Genomic DNA, 18,515 nt, shown 5'->3' with positions numbered 1-18,515 from the left:
ATAGGCTTTTGATAAGTTATACCTGCTGTTCTCTCACTGTTAATGTAATGCCCTTAAATTTTAAACAAGGTATCAAAATTTCTCATTATGGTATGACTTAAGCTTTTCTTTTAGTTCATTAAGAAATTCTCCTTTAATGTAACATCTATGATGCAATCAGTTTGCACCAGACAGGTAAAATATGCTGACCTATGGTGCTGTTGTTATTTATTGACTTTCTTTAATACACAACACATATTAAAGTTCATAATTATTTAAATAGTATATACTGAAATAGTTGATGCTCACTCAGGTTATAAAGTTAGCAATCTTAGAACATTCTTTGGATATGCAAAGGTTTGTTTTTTATTATTTAGCTTTTAATATGTGATGTTAAAATCTCCCCTTACTTAGGGAAGAGTGGCCAAATTAGTTCACCATCTTAAAACTTAAGATTCATGGTAAAATAGACATTTGACTTCGTGTAATTTTACATAGAAATTCTATTCTGTACTTAATTAGAAACAGCACTCTTATTTTTTTTAGATGTACCTTTACTAAGAGGGGAAAAGTATTAATCTGTTTCTGTATTCTCATATGTATAGGTATTTTATTCTTACAATAAAGTGTTTTGACAAAATTCTGAAATCAAAGACAAGGAATCCATCTAAACTCTTTAACTTTGGTTTTGTAGGAGTTCCATCTGGAATATGACAAATTAGAAGAACGGCCTCACCTGCCATCCACCTTCAACTACAACCCTGCTCAGCAAGCCTTCTAAAAAAAAAACACAAAAAAAAACATACAAAAAAAGACTCCCTTTTCTTGGGGTATGGCTGTCTCAGCACAATACTCAACATAACTGCAGAACTGATGTGGCTCAGGCACCCTGGTTTTAATTCCTTGAGGATCTGGCAATTGGCTTACGCAAAGGTCACCATTTGAGGTCCTGCCTTACTAATTATGTGCTGCCCAACAACTAAATTTGTAATTTGTTTTTCACTAGTTTGAGCAGGGTCTGAATTTTTTTCATTTATTTTCTTTTTTGCCAGCATACAGACTTGGGTCTGTAAAGAGAAACAAGTACACTGACAGAAGTTTACCATTTAGTTTCTAAAATGTAAAAAAAAAAAAAAAGAAAACCCCACAAAAGACTCAACAAAATTAGACCACAAAATTTACATTGTTCATTGTAGCACTATTGGTAATAAAATAACAAACGTTTGTGCATTTTTATGTGAAGATCCTTCTCGTATTTCATTTGGAAAGATGAGCAAGGTCTGCTTCCTTCATTTTACTTCTCCTTCTGTTTTTGAAAGGCAGTTTCGCCAAGCTTAATGCAAGAATGAATATCTGACTGTTTAGAAGAAAGTTATTGCCACAATCTCTGGTTTCCAGGGTTGTGTTATTACTGAGCTTCATCTTTCCAGAATGAGCAAAACACTGTCCAGTCTTTGTTACGATTTTGTAATAAATGTGTACATTTTTTTTAAATTTTTGGACATCACATGAATAAAGGTATGTATGTACGAATGTGTATATATTATATATATGACATCTATTTTGGAAAATGTTTGCCCTGCTGTACCTCATTTTTAGGAGGTGTGCATGGATGCAATATATGAAAATGGGACATTCTGGAACTGCTGGTCAGGGGACTTTGTCGCCCTGTGCACTAAAGGGCCAGATTTTCAGCAGCCAAGGACATCCATACCCAAGTGAATGTGATGGGACTTTAAAGAAGTGAACTGAGACAATTCACTCTGGCTGTTTGAACAGCAGCGTTTCATAGGAAGAGAAAAAAAAAAAAGATCAATCTTGTATTTTCTGACCACATAAAGGCTTCTTCTCTTTGTAATAAAGTAGAAAAGCTCTCCTCATTGCAGTGTTGACTTTGATTTGAATTTGTGATATTATTTCAATGTGGAAAAAAAAATTTAGTTTTACAAATGCCAACTGAATGGTGTGACTAAACAGTTTAAATAAAACGTGTTGGGGGGGCTGGAGTGATAGCACATCAGGTAAGGCATCTGCCTTGCACGCAGCCGACCCAGGTTCAATTCTCAGCATCCCATAGGGTCCCCCAGGCACTGCCAGGGGTAATTCCTGAGTGCATGAGCAAAACAAACAAACAAAAACATGGGTTTTTTGTTTTGTTTTCCAGCTTTGGCGATTTGATGAAACCATACCATTTCATTTTAGGTTTGAAATGTAGACGTTCTTAACCAAGTTAAAAACCAAATTATATTTTAACAGATTATAGCAGCATTAGAAATCAGACACTTGGTATCTGATCAAAGTGTTTTCATTAGGAATTTTATTAGAAATTTCTTGATAGACTTTTAGAATATGAAAATTAAGGTAAGCCAGAGGTAGGGATGGGATGGGTTTTACCTTCAAGTGTGCTGGCTTGGCTGTTTCATGTTTACAAATTGATGGGTTCTTTTCTATCTATTCACCAATCATTGTTTTTTTAAATGTGTGAGGACTGAAGCTGAGAAAGCAGAACTAGAAATGGACAGTTTTTAAAAAAAAGGAGCAATGAGTTTTGATTCTGCTTTCATTTTTATTCTATTTTTCTATGAACAAGAAAGATCGTTGACATTTACCAATCATGTTTGAAAGTGAAACATTTATGACACTGCTGTTTGTGTGTCAGGAATGTAACATGACTTAAGAGTTTCTATATATTTTGAGATATAAAAAGCTGACAAAAATATAGCAAGATCTTTATAATCTTATTTAAATCAAAGCATCTCTATATGAAAGTGACATTTATGTGATTATAGATTTAACTGTGGTATAAGAAACTATCATAACACACACCGTATTTAACATAAATCAGTCCAATCCTAGAAGTCAAACTTTTAAAAATATAAAGATTAATTTTTATCATGATGTTTTACTTTTTGTACATATTCATCAAAAACAATGTGGAAAGAAATCGTAGGAAGGGACATTAATACAAACAATATGAATTTATATTAATTACATGTTAGCTGAAGCATAGTGATTGATAAATAAGATAGCTCATGTCAAGTGGTTTATTGTTTTGGTTCTTGTTTAACTGCCATCTAATGAATTTTAATTGCACACTTACCCAGCTTTCGACTTCCCTTTACCCTGAATCATTAAAATGAGAAAACTATTGCATGCACAACTTTTCATAAATAATATCAGAAATTATCGCTTCAAATCCAGGTTTTAACTAATATTTAAATGTATTTTTTTTAATCTATGGTTATACATGTACAGAAGTTGACCTAAGCTGTTACTTTACATTTTCTTTCTTAGGTTTATGTGTTTGTGTGTTACCTCACCCCTCCCCAATATAAGTAGTGACACAGGTGTCTACATTATGTTTGTGATTATACTATAATTGGCTTCTTATGGGGGAGAAGGGAAGTCCTTTAAGCTATTGGTGGTCAAATATTTTCTGCTTTTTCATGATTCTATATCTGATAAAACTCCATTTCCAGGGATTTTTAAAAATTATGTCTACGTTTTCCCTTCAGACATAAAGGCAAAGTTAACTTGTTTTTATTACATACAAGCCTATCACTTAGCTTGTCTTTTTCCTTTTTGCCACTGAGTTGGGTCTCAGTAGGTGCTTGATAAATACATGATAACTGAGAATGGTATAAACTGATATTTTATTTTGAAATAAAATGCATAAATTAAAGCATTGAGCACTGAAACAATTGACTATTTTTGCTGCAATTTCCTATTCAAAGATTCACTTTGCACTTTCAAGTTTTTACCACACTACCGTTTTTTTAAAGTTAGTTTTTCCTCTAAATTCTCCTTAATTTAAAAACCAAATCTTCCAGTCTATTATGTCCTCTAATTCATTAAGTATGAGGTGTTTAACTCATATATGAGGCACTGAGTATGACTGAAAGGGAAGACTCATTTAATGTACATTTATGTAATAGCACCAGTTTTGCAGAGTTGCTGAAATCCTAAACATGAATGTGTATAAACTTAAAGAAGTTCATATTTAATGTTCTTTTAACTGTGGTTTGTGTAGTTAATAAAAAGACCTAGAATTTCTACCTGGTTCCATTCACACAATCTCTGGTAAAGGGAGATATTGCAGATACAGATCAGTGTTTTTTTTAAAAGACTAGATCCTAATGGTTTGTCAGACCATTACTAATGTTACACCATGAACACTTAACCAACTAGAAGATTAACACAGTGAAAGAAAAAAAAATTAAACCTAAAGCAGTAATTTGTGTGTGTGTGTTGTATAAAATAGAATCCATTGAACCAGAAGAATTATTTAATTGTGGATGCAAAAATGTAAAGAATTTAACATAGTTTAAGAGTTATTTATAGCCAACATGAATTTGGATGCTACTGCCAAAGATAATGTAGGCTTCAGCTCCATGATAAATGTATAGTGCTCAAAAGCCAGAGAGATTAATACAAGTACAGTGTATGCAGGAGTTAAGGCACTTGTCTTGCATGTAGACAACATTACTCCAATCCCTACCAGGATTTGGGCCCTGAGCACAGGGTGTTAGGTAGCTCTCAAGCACCACCGGGCGTATAGCCCCAGATTAAAAATAGGAAGCCAGCTGTGTTTTCAGAACTGCCATGATTACAAGAGCAGAAAGTGTGGCATGTCTTCTAGCTGCCAAGCTGTGTATTCAGTATTTTACTTACATTGTTGTATTTATTTTAGGTTTAATGTTGTGAGATAGATTTTTAGCAGCCCCATTTCACATTAAATTTAAAACATCATATAAGGTAAACCCCAGAAAGTAGGAATATATAACATTAGAAAATAAGCCTTGGAAACATACCTGTTTTACGGTTTAGAGCTTGGTAAATACGTGAGTCTGACTAAACAGCAGTAGGACTAGTAGAGGTTTGGGTATAAAATTGATAGAACAAGTAATCCTTAGTGTAAAGTGATCTGCTTTGTAAAGTTTCAATCTTTATGGAAAGAATATAACCAAGGAGAGGTCAGAGGTCTGTTTATAAGGTAAGAAAGGTCTTGCATGTTTCTGCTAGTCACTGAGAAAGTGCTAAGACATGTAAGATAATTGTATTTCATCAAATCTAATTGTCAACAATTGTTAAGTACACCATTAGTTTGTGTACCTAAGGAAGAAAATGGTACTTCAAAATACAACAAGCGGGCCGGAGTGATAGCACAGCGGGTAAGGCGTTTGCCTTGCACGCAGCTGACCTGGGTTCAATTTCCAGCATCCCATATGGTCCCCCAGGCACCGCCAGGAATAATTCCTGAGTGCAGAGCCAGGAATAACCCCTGAGCATCGCTGGGTGTGACCCAAAAAGCAAAAAAAAAAAAAAAAAAAAAAAAAAAAAACTACCGACTACAAAATGGATCCCAATTTCAAAGATGTTATGTATGGTAAGAAACTACATCTCATGGTTGATATAAATGTATAGACCTTAGAGAATAGAAAGCTAAAAGGACACAATAGCTTACTTCAAATATATGAGGGACTTAAGGAAGAGGGCAAGTTTCAAATGAGTTGGTGGAAATTGAGTGAGATGTTTTGTGACTATATAGTGAGATGTTATTCTACCATGATAAGTACTATTTAATGAAGGGGAAAATGGTTCACCAGAAATGTTTTAGCAAAACCCAGATGACTGAATTGCTTTTGAGGGTATGAAAGGGCTCTTTTCAACTCTTAACATGTTGGTACCCCTTTCTAATATGCTATCAGAACTGTGTAAGTACTAAAGCATTGACCTTGTTTAAAATGTGTCCTGTGAATCAAAGTACTTTATCTTTGCAAAGTAAAGTTACAGAAGGAAAGGAAATTAACTTCTTTACATGAAACAAGTAGTAAACCATATATGTGCAAATTTACTAGATTTGTGTATTGGAAAAAGGGTTTTTTTCCATTTTTGGGTTTTCTTGTTTTTGGTTTGTGGACCTTTAAGAGGGAGAATTGTTAATGTTTTTTGGTTTGGGGGTCACCTCCAGCCATGCTCAGGACTTACTCGGAACTTTGCCCCCAGGAATTATACTCCTGGTGGTGCTTGGGGTACCATAGGGATGCTGGGGATCACAACCCAGCTTGACTGTGTGCAAGGCAATGCCTGCTATACTGTTGCTCCAGCCCAGAAGAAAGTTGTTTTGAAAATAAATTTTAAGGTAATCATTTGGATAATTGCATTTAAAAACTAAAAAGCTTTCTAACGTGAGAAGAAGCCAAGTACATATTTATTAGTGTGCAGTCTCCTGTTGCCTGCTACAGTAGTATTTGCAAAATAGATGAATAACGCTTTTTTTTTTTTGGTTTGTGGGTTACACCCGGCGATGCACAGGGGTTACTCCTGGCTCTGCACTCAGGAATTACTCCTGGCAGTGCTCAGGGGATTATATGGGATGCTGGGAACCGAACCCAGGTCAGCTGCATGCAAGGCAAATGCCCTACCGCTGTGCTATTGCTCTAGCCCCATGCTTTTTGGTTTTTTTTTTTTTTAAGAAAAATTTGATGCATAAAGATACTGCATTCAGATAAGGATTTTAAGGATGCGATAAAGTCCAAGTTATCCTTTAGATCATTCTCAAATTGCATAAAAGTCATCCTAGGAATATGTTTAAAATGACACTTTTAGGCCTAGTAATTATGTATTATTTTCATATGTCTAGGGAGAGGCCAGGGCATGCCACAAATTTCTGAAGTCTGAACTACCATTTACATGTAAAGGAACTGGTTTTTGCTTACTGTATAAGTTAACAAACAAAATCTTAAGGCTCTTAGTGAAATTAACTTCGAGGTCAAGTATCCTGGTCTATCAAAGGGCATTTGTTTTTCTATATCATTACCATCAATGTTTTAACATGGAAACCATAGTTTTATAGTACTGTAAGAGCAGAATGTGCAAGAAATTGAATCCATTCTCAAGTATGACAGTAAAGGTGCCTTTTTTTTTTTGCTTTACAAGTCACCTGGCGATGCTCGGGGTTTACTCCTGGCTTTGCACTCAGGAATCACTCCTGGCAGTGCTCAGGGGACCATATGGGATGCTGGGAATTGAACCCAGGTCGGCCGCATGCAAGGCAAACGCCCTACCCGCTGTGCTATCACTCCAGCCCTCAAAGGTGCATTTTGAAACAATAGTACGGTGCCACAGATATTTTTGCTATGTATTAGATTTCTTTATCAATTCATACAAAGGCTGTGATGTGTGAATTACCAATTCAAGAGTATCAACAAAGTTTAATCCAATCATTCCTGTATAAATAACAACCGTATTTATGTGTGATTAATTGTATACATAAATACAACCGTGTGATTAATGCATTTTTATCATACAAACTTAAAATCTAATTTCCAGGTGTTTGCCAGTTTTCACACTACTATATAAATGACTTGTAGGAAATATATTACAGTAATATTATTTATTGACATAACTACTTGTGAAAAAAAAAGAAACCTTTTTTTTTGTTTGTTTGAGCTCTAGGACCAAGAGATTCTGGGCCTACTCCTGACTCCAATCCTGGGGGAATCATAGCAGTGCTTTGGATTGAGCTCAAGGCATCAGCACATGCAGACCATGTACTCTAGCCTTTTAAGGTAGCTCTCTGGCCCTGCCAAAATATTTTTTATTTTTGATTTGGAGGGCACATCTGGCAATGCTCATGAATCCATGAGGCTTTGTGCTCAGAAATTACTCCTGGTGGTGCTCAAGAGACTATGTAGGATGACGAGGATCAAACTCAGCTTGGCTTCACGCAAATGCTGTATACTCTGTACTAATACTTTCACCCGCCCTCCAAAATTATATAATTATATGCACTATAGCACTGTCCTCCTAAAGGCAAAATATGTATTTTATATAAAAGTATATACATACATACATAAATACATATTTTGTCTTTTTTAGCTCACACCCAGCACTGCTCAAGGGTTTCTCTTGACTCTACATGGGAATCACTCCTGCCGGTGCTCAGGGGACCATATGGAATGCTGGGGAAGGAACCTGGGCTGGTTGCAGGCAAGGCAGATGCCCTACTCACTCCAGACCCCTTTTTTATCTGCTATATAGAATAATGTCATTCCTAATGAGATTGATCTTAGCTTTCATCTCCAAGACCCTATAAGCATCTACACACTACAAACAAGTTGATGGTTTGGGGGGGTTGGCTTTTTTGGGTCACACCTAGCAATGCTGAGGTCACACCTCCTGGCTCTGCACTCAGGAATTACTCTTTACATTGCTTAGAGGACCATATGGGATGCCGGGTTCAATCCCTGTCATCTTGTGCAAGGTAGATGCCCTCCCCTCTACTATCAATCTGACCCCCACAAGTCGTTTTTATTAGAGGTGAAATAACGCTAGTTTTAAGCTCAAATTGGCAATTCTTTTAATAACAACATTTTTTTTCCATTGTGACTCAGGGCAGTCTCTAATTTTCAAGTATGGAACATAATGTCCTGATATTGTGCATTTGTATTTAGCCCATGTGACATTTTAACCTTGTAATTTAATTTTTAAAACTTAATTTTTCCTTTCAGGCCAGTTCTCTGGCATATCTGGAGATAATTTTAGTAATAACACATGAAAGTTATTTTTAGACTTTAGAAATGCATCAAACTTCGAGGTGTTTTACCACTAACAATGGCTGAGTCAAACTGATTCTTAGTATTGATGCCTTACTGATACTCATCTATAATAGAGAAACTTTTTAACATTAAGGATTGGAAAATACACAGCATAATGAGAAAATACAGGGATGACAAACTTTCCTATAAAGATTTGGAGCAAACAATATTTGAAGCTACCTTTATAAATCTGTTACATTGTGAACATCTATTTTAAGATGTAGTTTAAATGGTTATATTTAACAACTGATGGAAAAACATTAAAGTTTGAACTGTTAAAAAAAATAGTATCCTTTCTGGGAACCCTGGTGGAGGGAAGAAGGAAGACAACTGGTGGTGGGGTTAGTACCTGAAAGTCTAAAACACAACTATGAATAATTTTGTAAATCATGCTGCTTTAATTTAACAAGTGAAAGTTTCCTTGGCTAGAGAGATTTCTCAAAGGGCCAGGGTTGGTTTCTGATACTATGTGGTTCCTCCAAGCACTGCCAGGAGCTTTCCTGAGCCAAGGCACCAGTAGTAGCACCTGAGCACAGGCAGCCCTGACACCCTGAATCAAAATACACCCCCATTCCTTTTTTCCCCATGTTGAACTCAGATCCTCAGACGTGTGCAAGGCAGACACTCTTAACACTAAATCTTATCTTTGGTCCCAGTAATTTCCTTGGGAGAAATGCATGAATTTTCCTTTGAAAGTTTCAAGTAATTTTACTCAAACATTTAATGGTTTATAGTCGTCAAATATAAAACAAACCATCTCTACTGAATGAAAATTCTGCCTTAAAAAAAAGTTGTTTCTATATTTTCCTTTTTTATCGTTTTTATATCTTTTCAGTTCACATTAAGTGGTTTAACATTTCAATGTTTTAAGTTATTTGACTAGCACATCAGCAATGGAAACAAATTCTGAGAGTGGAAACCAAAAATCAGACTCCCAGGTTTTTATATGCAATGATGTTAATGAATACAATCCATCATCACAAAAGTGACGGTCAACAACAACAAAATAAACGACGGTCCTTGGATAAGATGTTAAAGAATGGTGCAGCCTTCAGTGGAACTATTTAAATAGTTAATCCTTTGCGACTTTTTCCTTTTACCTTAGTTTCTTTTTTCCTTCCTTTTATTTATTTATTTTTTGGTGGTGGTTGTTTGGGGGCAACATCTTGTGATGGTAAAGAATTATATCTGACTCTGCACTTGGGAATGACCTGGCAGTGCTCTATGACCATCTGATGTCATGTGCCGAGGATTGAGCCCAGTTCAGCCACCTGCAAGGATAGAACCGCAAGGATAGCATCTTACCCACTGTACTTCAGCCCTAGTTTATTAAATTATCTCGAGAACCTGGAAAATTGGCTTTAGAAGAAAAGACTTCGGAGGGACATCATAGTTGCTTCCCCACATAGAGTGGAGTGTATAAATGGATTAATTAAGTTGTTTTTTTTTTTCACTTTTATAATAGGGCTGAGTAAGAATCTTTACATGAATGTCCCAAATAAGGCAGATTTCTCTTTTTGTTTGTTTTGTTTGTTTTTGGACTACATCTAGCGGTACTCAGGGCTTAGTCCTGACTCTTCCTGAGAAATAACTTCTGACAGTGCTCGGGGACCATATGGGGTGCTGGGGATCAAACCTGGGTTGGCTGTTTGTGAGGTAAGCACCCTACTTGCTGTACTGTTTCTTCAGCCCCCTTTCCGATTTTTATTTTTTTAAATAATTTTAAATATTAAAATTTTATTTTTTAAAAATCACAAAGTTTTTTGTTTTGTTTTTTGGTTTTTGGGCTACACCCAGTGAGAGTTGTTTGTGGCTCAGGAATGACCCTGGGCAGACTTGACTATACATGAACCTGGCTTGACCTTTTGATGCTTTGCCTCCAGTGCTGTCTACCACCTCGCTGTATATTTTTTTGTTTGTTTGTTTGCTTGTTTGGTTGTGTTTTTAAAGATGTTAAATGAATATAAGTAGAAGACAAGACTATTTGAATTACAGGGTTCCTGCATAATGGTGTAAGCAGGCTTTTCTTCAGCCTTAGAATTTTGAAATGACTTGTTTTATTAACATCTGGTTTCCTGTGTCTACTTTGAGTCTTGCTTGAAGTTTTTGATTGGGGTCATATTCAGTGGTGCACAAGAGCTCTTGCTGACTTTGCTTGGTCAGCCTTGCCCTGGTGGTGTGTTTGATCTAACCCAGGCATCCTGCATGCAAAACATACATTCGGTCCATTGAGCTACCTCTTCATCCTTGGGCAGACTTTCTAATGAATCTCTGTTACTTGATCTTGAAGATGATCTCCCTCTCTTCCTTGAACTAGTACTGCCTCTATTTGCTATAAATTTGAAAATGCAACTTTCAGCACATGTTCAAAGTAAAGCCTACCACTTAAAAATCAGCACCCCCCTAAAGTCTCTGTTTATCTGCCCTGCTCCCATCCTCATAGTCAGATTTTATGCTGTGAATCTGGATCAACTCAAACAATGTATTATATTCATTTCTATTACCTGCTTTATTTTTTTTTCTTTTTGGGTCACACCTGGCAATGCACAGGGGTCACTCCTGGTTCTGCACTCAGGAATTACTCCTGGCGATGCTCAGGGGACCATATGGGATGCTGGGAATCGAACCTGGGTCGGCTGGGTGAAAGGCAAACCCTACCCGCTGTGCTATCGCTCCAGCCCCTCTATTACCTGCTTTAAAAAAAAATTGTTTTAACTAAATTTAAGAAGGCGGGGGGGGGGGGGGTGGCTGGAGTGATAGCACAGCATGTAGGGTGTTTGCCTTGCATGCAGCCGTCCCAGGTTTGATTCTCAGCATCCCATATGGTCCCCTGAGCAATTCCTGAGTGCAAAGCCAGGAGTAACCCCTGAGCATGGCACGGTGAGACACCCCCCCCCCAAAAAAAAGTAAGGGGGCTAAAGAGATAGTACAGTGGGTAGGGCACTTGCCTTGCATGTTTCCGACCCAGGTTTAATCTCTAGCCTGAGCCCACTTGGAGTGATTCCTGAGGGCAGAGCCAGAAGTAACACCCTGAGCACTGCTGGGTGCGGCTACCCCAACCCCAAAAAGAAAGGCCAGGGTTTGGGGCTATAGTACAGTGGGAAGAGTGCTTACCTTGCATGTGGCTGACCTGGGTTTGATCCCTGGCATTCCATTATGGTACCACATGCCTGCCAGGAGTGATCCCTGAGCACCTGTGGGTGTGGCTATGACCTTGAAGCCAAAAACAAACTTTAAGAGGTGATAGTAATAGAGTAGAAAAAAGTTGTCACTTATAATGTATGTGTATATATGTATATGTATAGGTATACATATGTATACATGTGTATACATACATGTGTAGCCTTGGAAAGATTGCTTAATTGTTGTTTGGGCCTACTCAAGGTCTACTCCTGACTGCACTCAGAGGTAACTCCTGACAGAATGTAAGGATTCAAACTCAAATTAACTGTGCAAGGCAAGTGTCCTGCCCACTGTATTATGTTTCCATCCCCTTGGAAATGTTGCTTAATCTCTTGTTCCCACTGTACCTCATGGAAGATGAAATTAGGACATTGTTAATATTTATTATTGTTTAATAAATGTAAGTACATTTCTCAAAAGATTAAACTCCCTATTAGCCATTTTGCTAGAAAATGATCTTCATATCTTGGAATTGTTAAGCATTGCTTATCACCAGATAGAAATATCCAAATTTTTGAGTAACAGCAAAACGTAACTAAAATTAACAGCAAAACGTAACTAAAATTAACTAAGATGTTAAACCTGTCTTCTAGTCCAACCCTTTTGTTTGAGGGGGAAACTTTTTATAAATATCAATTTGTACAACCTTATATCAAACTACTGTTTTATTAAAAATGTGTTATCCGTTACTTGATGGTCAAGGGAGTGGTAGTGTTAGGGCTGGAACTTTTTAGAGCCTTTTCATGTGAGGCAAGTAATCCACCACTGGGCTACATCTCCAGCTCTAAACTATTTACTGTTAATTTGGAACCAACACTTTCGGCTTCTTATTTTCTAATTTCAGCACATATTTCTTCAGCACATATTTCTTTTGTTACATTTGTGTGTTTCTCCCAAAGAAGTTCACATGAAAGCATACTGTGATATTACTAAATATGAAATGACCAACTGTATTTTTTGCTTTCCACTCAATTACAAACATAAAGGCTATGTGCAACCAAATTTCAACTTTTAGTTGGGGTCACAGTGGTGCTCGGAACTCTGCTGGTGGAGTTCAGGACCCAATATAGAGGGTTCTGGGGATGGAACAGAGGTCAGTTGCATTGCAAGGCAAGAGCCTTACATGCTGTACTATCTCTCTCACCCCCAGATTCCAACTTCTGAGGAATATGTACACACACACACACACACAAACATTCCAAGGTCAGGTGTGTGGGGAAGGGGGGTAATTGGTGCTCAGGGGATTTATGTGGTTCTGGGGGGGAAAACTGGAGTTGGCTGCACACAAGGCAAAACGCCTTACCCCTAGTACTATAAATCAAGCTCTAAAAAATTCTTTTGATTTTTTTTTGGGGGGGGGCTTTTCAACCCAGCAGTGCTCAGGGATTATTCCTGGCACTGTGCTCAGAAATTACTCCTGGTGGGGCTGAGGATTGAATTCGGTTCAGCTGCATGCAAGGCAAGTGTTTTAGCTGCTGCTACTGCTCCAGCCCTAAATTTTTATTTATTTATTTATTTAGCTTTTTGGGTCACACCTGGCGATGCACAGGGGTTACTTCTGGCTTTGCATTCAGGAGTTACTCCTGGAGGTGCTCAGGGGACCATATGGGATGCTGGGAATCGAACCCGGGTCGGCCGCGTGCAAGGCAAAAGCCCTACCCACTGTGCTATCTCTCCAGCTCCCTAAAAATTATTTTTAATAATTATTTTTTCCTATTAAAGTGTAAAGTTTTGGTATTTTACTGATTAACATTGAACTACATGATATTTAAAGTCTCTTTGTCTTATTGGTTAGAAATATCTAGAAATGTTAATATTCAATCAAAAAATAAACTGTAGACATAGAAAAATTAATTAAAAAATAGTAATCACAGACGAAATTTATTTTGAATTCAGAATTCTCAGACTCAACAAATATCTAACAGTTACAATGAAGCAGGGTATAAAAAGTTTCTTGATAGCAACCAGCTGGGAATTAATATGAACACTTTCAAGAACGAATAAAAAGTAATTTTCTGTGATAACAATCTGCTGTCATATAAATTGAAATAAAAACATGGGGGAGGGATTTGTAGAAACATACTTTCATGTTCTTACTGTAACACTGTCCTCCCATTCATCAATTTGCTCGAGCGGGCCCAGTAACGTCTCCATCGTGAGACTTGTTGTTACTGTGTTTGGCATATCAAATATGTCACGGGTAGCTTGCCAGGCTATGCTGGGGGAGGGTGGGTGGGCAGATATTCTCGGTAGCTTGCCGGGCTCTCTGAGAGGGGCGGAGGAATTGAACTCAGGTCGGCTGCGTGCAAGGCAAACTCCCTACCCGCTTTGCTATCTAGTTTTTCTAATTGCAAACAATGTCATTTTTTTAAGGAGCAATGGAAACACACTATTTCCTCACCTATGTATTTTAGGTGCCGTGTATAGTAGCAGTTATTGAACAATTACAGTAACAATATTTAAGTTTATATTTCCCCATATGCTTTAAATTTCCTTCTATTCCTAGAATCCCAAAGCCAATTCTTTTTTAGAATCGCTTAATACATGTATATTTACATGTGAACTTGTATTTTGTAACTTGACATATCAGTCACAAGCTTTCTTGAGGAATACTGGTTATTAAAACAAATTTTTAATTTGTTTAGCTAGGGTTGATTTTTCTTCTAAATGGAACTTGGGCTCTTAGATTTTCCTGAAAATATTACTGTAGACAATAATGCACATCAAATAACTCAATATAGTTCTGAACATTACAGTTTGGATCTTAGTTGATCAAACTATGCAAAAGAGAAGAAAGGCAAGCTATTTTCTTCTTTTGGTTTTTGGGCTACACCTGACAGTGTTTAGGGATTAGGGGTTACTCCTAAAGGTGCTCTGGGGACCATAAGGGGGGCCGGGGATAGAACCCAGGTTGCCACATGCAAGGTAAGCACCCTACCCACTGTGCTATCGCTCCAGCCCGAAGATAGGCTGCTTTTTCTGTGATGCCTCTGACCTTCACAGGAAACAGAAGATGGTTCTGAATCTCAGAGCTAAATATCTCTGAGATGCCCCAAAATACTCTTTATTGTTCTGACTTAGAAAGCCAGTGGTGACCTATTGATGAAATTGTGAGGCTGGCTCACCCAATTGGGAGTATAATAAAGCAGCCCCATCTCAAGAATTTTTTTGTTTTTATATTAGGGCTACACCTGGTGCTGCTCAGGGATCACTCCTGGTAGACTCAGGGAGATTATATGGGGCACCAAGTATTGAACCCAGGTTGGCCATGTGCAAGGCAAAGGACCGTTCTACCAGCTATACCAACCCCTCCATTTCAAGAAACTGAACTTAATATATTACAGTGTTTCAATAAAGATAAAAATTGACTAAATTAGTGAACTCTTTTGATATATTTTATTTGTCAATAAGGGAAAAAAAAGCTAAAGAGTTCAGAATTGATGCATGCTAAGTGAAAAATAGAAAGTGAAAGACAAAAGAAAATGTTTAAAAGTAGGTAGGAGACTAAGTGCAAGTTTTTTCCACTATCATAAGAATAACTACAAGGAAAGGATGTGACTGTCTACAGAACTTGGAAAAACAATTTAAAGTCCTTAAGAGTTTAGGTTAAATTAAGTCAAAAAAATTTTGATAGTTGTTCTCTCGAGATTTTAAAGATCATTTTTGCTTCAGTTTTGAGGCAGAGGGTACTTATGCTCAGGAATCTTTGAAAAAATGAATCACTATACACCCCTATTCCTGTGTTCTCAGAACCCTAATAGTTCTGCCTCAAGGGTAAGTTGTTCAGTTTATCAAGTAGAATAACCAAGTCTTGTTCTTTGCTCGCCACTGACTAGGATCTTAGATCAGGCTTTGTAGTTCTTGAAAAGTATGACTACAATATACAATAGGAAAAAGATTTAAGAGTGAAGAGCTGTGATCTTAGTTTAAGTGTTTCATTGTTTAAACTCACTTTTCATGAAATTAGTAACTGTTTGCAAATCAACAAAAAGAAGAAAATCATATCTCTGCGTGAAGAAAGTAGATCTACTTTCAAAACTTGCAAGATACTGAAAGCACAAAGTGTCTTTCTGACTTGGAAGTTTCTCAAGCCCTAAGCGTCCTACAATTAAATCTGATTTACTGCTTGCTCTGAAATACTTTAGCTATCATAGACAGGAATGCAGTGCATCAAAGGAGCATATCAAAATTGCAACTCAAAGATAGTATCAGTTAAATAACATCTAAAATCCAAAAAATAATATTTTAAGTTAAGAATTCAATGATTTGGTGTTTCCAGGTTCTTCAAGAAAATTAATTTTATAAGGAGTATATTCACTTGGCACTCCCAAACCAAGAAAAAGATGTTTATATATTTTACCAAAAAGAAAGTGAACATTGATTTTTCCAAATCTAGGTCTGATTTTTTTTCTCAAGTTTGATACGACAGAAGTGTGGCTTAAGAAAAGACAAATCTTTGAAGATGTGTGGCGGGGAATGGGGGTGGGGGGCTTGGGGACACACCCGGTGATGCTCAGGGCCAATTCCTGACTGCGCTCTGAAATCATTCCTGAAGTTGCTTGGGAAACAATATGGGATGCCTGAGATCGAACCCTGGTAGGTAGCGTGCAAGGAAAGCGCCCTGTCCGCTATGGGATCTCTCCAGCCCTGGGAGAAGACGAGCTTAACTTAAAAAGTCACGAAAAGAAATTAGAGGTTGAATTTATGGAGAGGAGAAGGAATGGAGAATTAAGACAGCAGATCGCAGCTCGAGAAATGATAGCTGTCCCAAAGCGGGTGTGCGCGCCGCTGTCTCCTTACGCAGCGCTCCTGGGAATAAGAGGGGCGGGCCCAGGGCGATGACACTCCCGGGGAGAACTGAAAGATGTGCTCGGGACTCCGCTAGCTGGGGACGGTCACGAGGTCTCCTTCAGAGCTGACAGCTTCTCTTCTCCGTTTGCTTGGGTCCTAATCCGTTAGCGTTGGAGTCGCCTCTATTGCCCGAGACCTATGTGTCCGCGAGGTCCACCCAAAACCCTGGCATCAAGTGTCCGGGGTCTTGGAGGTCACCGTTTCCATTTCCTACTCGCGTGGCCTCCAGCGTCGACTCCTGACCCAGCCCGTTCCACGCCTCCCCCGCGGCCCTCGCGGACGCCCCGGCCGAGTCTGGGGGTCCAGGTCTGCGCCGAGGCTTCAGTGAGGGTCGGGCCCCGGCGGCTGGACCGCTACAGCGCTGGTCCCGGGGTCAGGAGCGCGCGAGCCAGTCCTCCGCCGTGGGAACTGGCAGCGCGGTCTCGGGGGGCGCGCCCCGGCGCCCGCAGCCCCTCGGAACCATCCCGCCCAGTCCTCCCCCCGGTAGTGCCGCGTCGTCCCACCCCACCTCGGGGGTCCGGTTCCCCGGGATCGCGGCTGCCCTGCCGCCGGCTGACCCATCCCCGTTTGGAGTTCAAGATTCCCGCCGCTGCAGCCGCGCTCCTCCCTCTCCTTCTTTAAACGAAAAAACATCAACAACAACAAAAAAATCCCTTAAAAATTATTATTATTTTAACTTTCCCTCCGTTGGCGAGGCGCCTCGCGGGCGTCCCACCCGGGGAGTTCCGCGGGACCCCGCGCCCCCGGGAGCCGCCCCCGGGCGGGGCGGGGCGGAGCGGGGCGGGGCGGGAGCGCCCGGGTCGGCGGCGGGCGCGGCGGGGCGGAGCCGCGGGTGCGGCGGGGAGCCCCCGGCGACTCTCGCCCCGCCACTCGGGTGCGCGGCAGAGGCGCGGCGGGCGGGCGATGGGGACGGGGAGCCGCCCGGCGCGAGGAGGCGGGGTGGGGGAGGCGGGGAGAGCGCGGGGGCGGGGGCAGGCGCGGGGCGCTGGAGGCAGGAGCCGCCCGAGCGCTCTGGGCGCCCCGGGGTGCGGGCGGCTGTGAAGCGGCGGCCGCGCCGCGAGCCTCCCGGGCCCGGGCGGCGGCGGGGCCGGGCCGCGGGTGGGGGGCGCCGCCGCCGCCGCCGCCGCCGCCGCCAGCCTCGGCCCCTTTGTTCTCGCGCTCCCCCTCGCCGCCCACTCCCCTGCTGTCGCGCGCGGCGGCGGCGGCGGCGGCGGCGGCGGGGCGCGGCGCCGGGGGCGGGCGGGGGCGGGGGCGGGGGGAGCGCGCCAGCCGCCGGGAGCGGGGGGCGATGGCGAAGCTCCGGGTGACTTACGAGTACACGGAAGCCGAGGACAAGAGCATCCGGCTCGGCTTGTTCCTCATCATCTCCGGCATCGTGTCGCTCTTCATCTTCGGCTTCTGCTGGCTCAGTCCCGCGCTGCAGGATCTGCAAGCCACGGCGGCCAACTGCACGGTGCTGTCGGTGCAGCAGATCGCAGAGGTGTTCGAGTGCACCTTCACCTGTGGCGCCGACTGCCGCGGCACCGCGCAGTACCCCTGCGTCCAGGTCTACGTCAACAACTCCGAGTCCAACTCCAGGGCGCTGCTGCACAGCGACGAGCACCAGCTGCTCACCAACCCCAAGGTAAGGACGTCCGGCGCCCGGGAGGCCCCTCGCCCCCTGCGTCCCGCGGATGGGAGGGCTTGAAGTTTGGGGAGGTTTTGGGGGGAGAGAGGGAGGATGCTCCTGGGTGCCGGCCCCCCGGAGCGCGCGGTGCTGGCTCGCGGGACTCCGACCGGGAGCGAGGGCTCGGAGGCGCCCTGCGGCTCTGGTCCTGGTGGTGGGTGTGGAGGGACCGGGCGGTCGCGCCCGGGGAGGCGAGGATGACCTCGGGGACCCGGAGGCTCACTTTGATTCTTTCG

At 41.1% G+C, this 18,515-nt stretch overlaps 2 protein-coding genes across 9 annotated transcripts in view; both read left to right on the top strand.

Moving 5' to 3' along the window:
• CNOT2 (CCR4-NOT transcription complex subunit 2) overlaps window positions 1–1,859 on the top strand; it is a 119,184-nt gene extending 117,325 nt beyond the window's left edge. For all 8 annotated transcript variants that reach the window (XM_056130670.1, XM_056130666.1, XM_056130668.1 and 5 more), the window contains one exon: window positions 674–1,859. In XM_056130670.1, coding sequence (XP_055986645.1) covers window positions 674–760 — 87 coding nt within the window. In that variant the 3' untranslated portion in view covers window positions 761–1,859. The remainder of the gene's footprint in view (window positions 1–673) is intronic.
• A 15,971-nt stretch (window positions 1,860–17,830) lies between these two features.
• Window positions 17,831–18,515, top strand: part of KCNMB4 (potassium calcium-activated channel subfamily M regulatory beta subunit 4) — an 82,511-nt gene continuing 81,826 nt past the window's right edge. The window contains exon 1 of the mRNA XM_056130673.1: window positions 17,831–18,237. Coding sequence (XP_055986648.1) covers window positions 17,902–18,237 — 336 coding nt within the window. The 5' untranslated portion in view covers window positions 17,831–17,901. The remainder of the gene's footprint in view (window positions 18,238–18,515) is intronic.

The sequence above is a fragment of the Sorex fumeus genome, unplaced genomic scaffold (genome assembly GCF_029834395.1).
Source record: "Sorex fumeus unplaced genomic scaffold, SorFum_2.1 ptg000081l, whole genome shotgun sequence".
NCBI lineage: Eukaryota > Metazoa > Chordata > Mammalia > Eulipotyphla > Soricidae > Sorex > Sorex fumeus.
The sequence above is the reverse complement of the archived record's forward strand: the minus strand, read 5'-3'. Positions and strand labels throughout refer to the sequence as shown.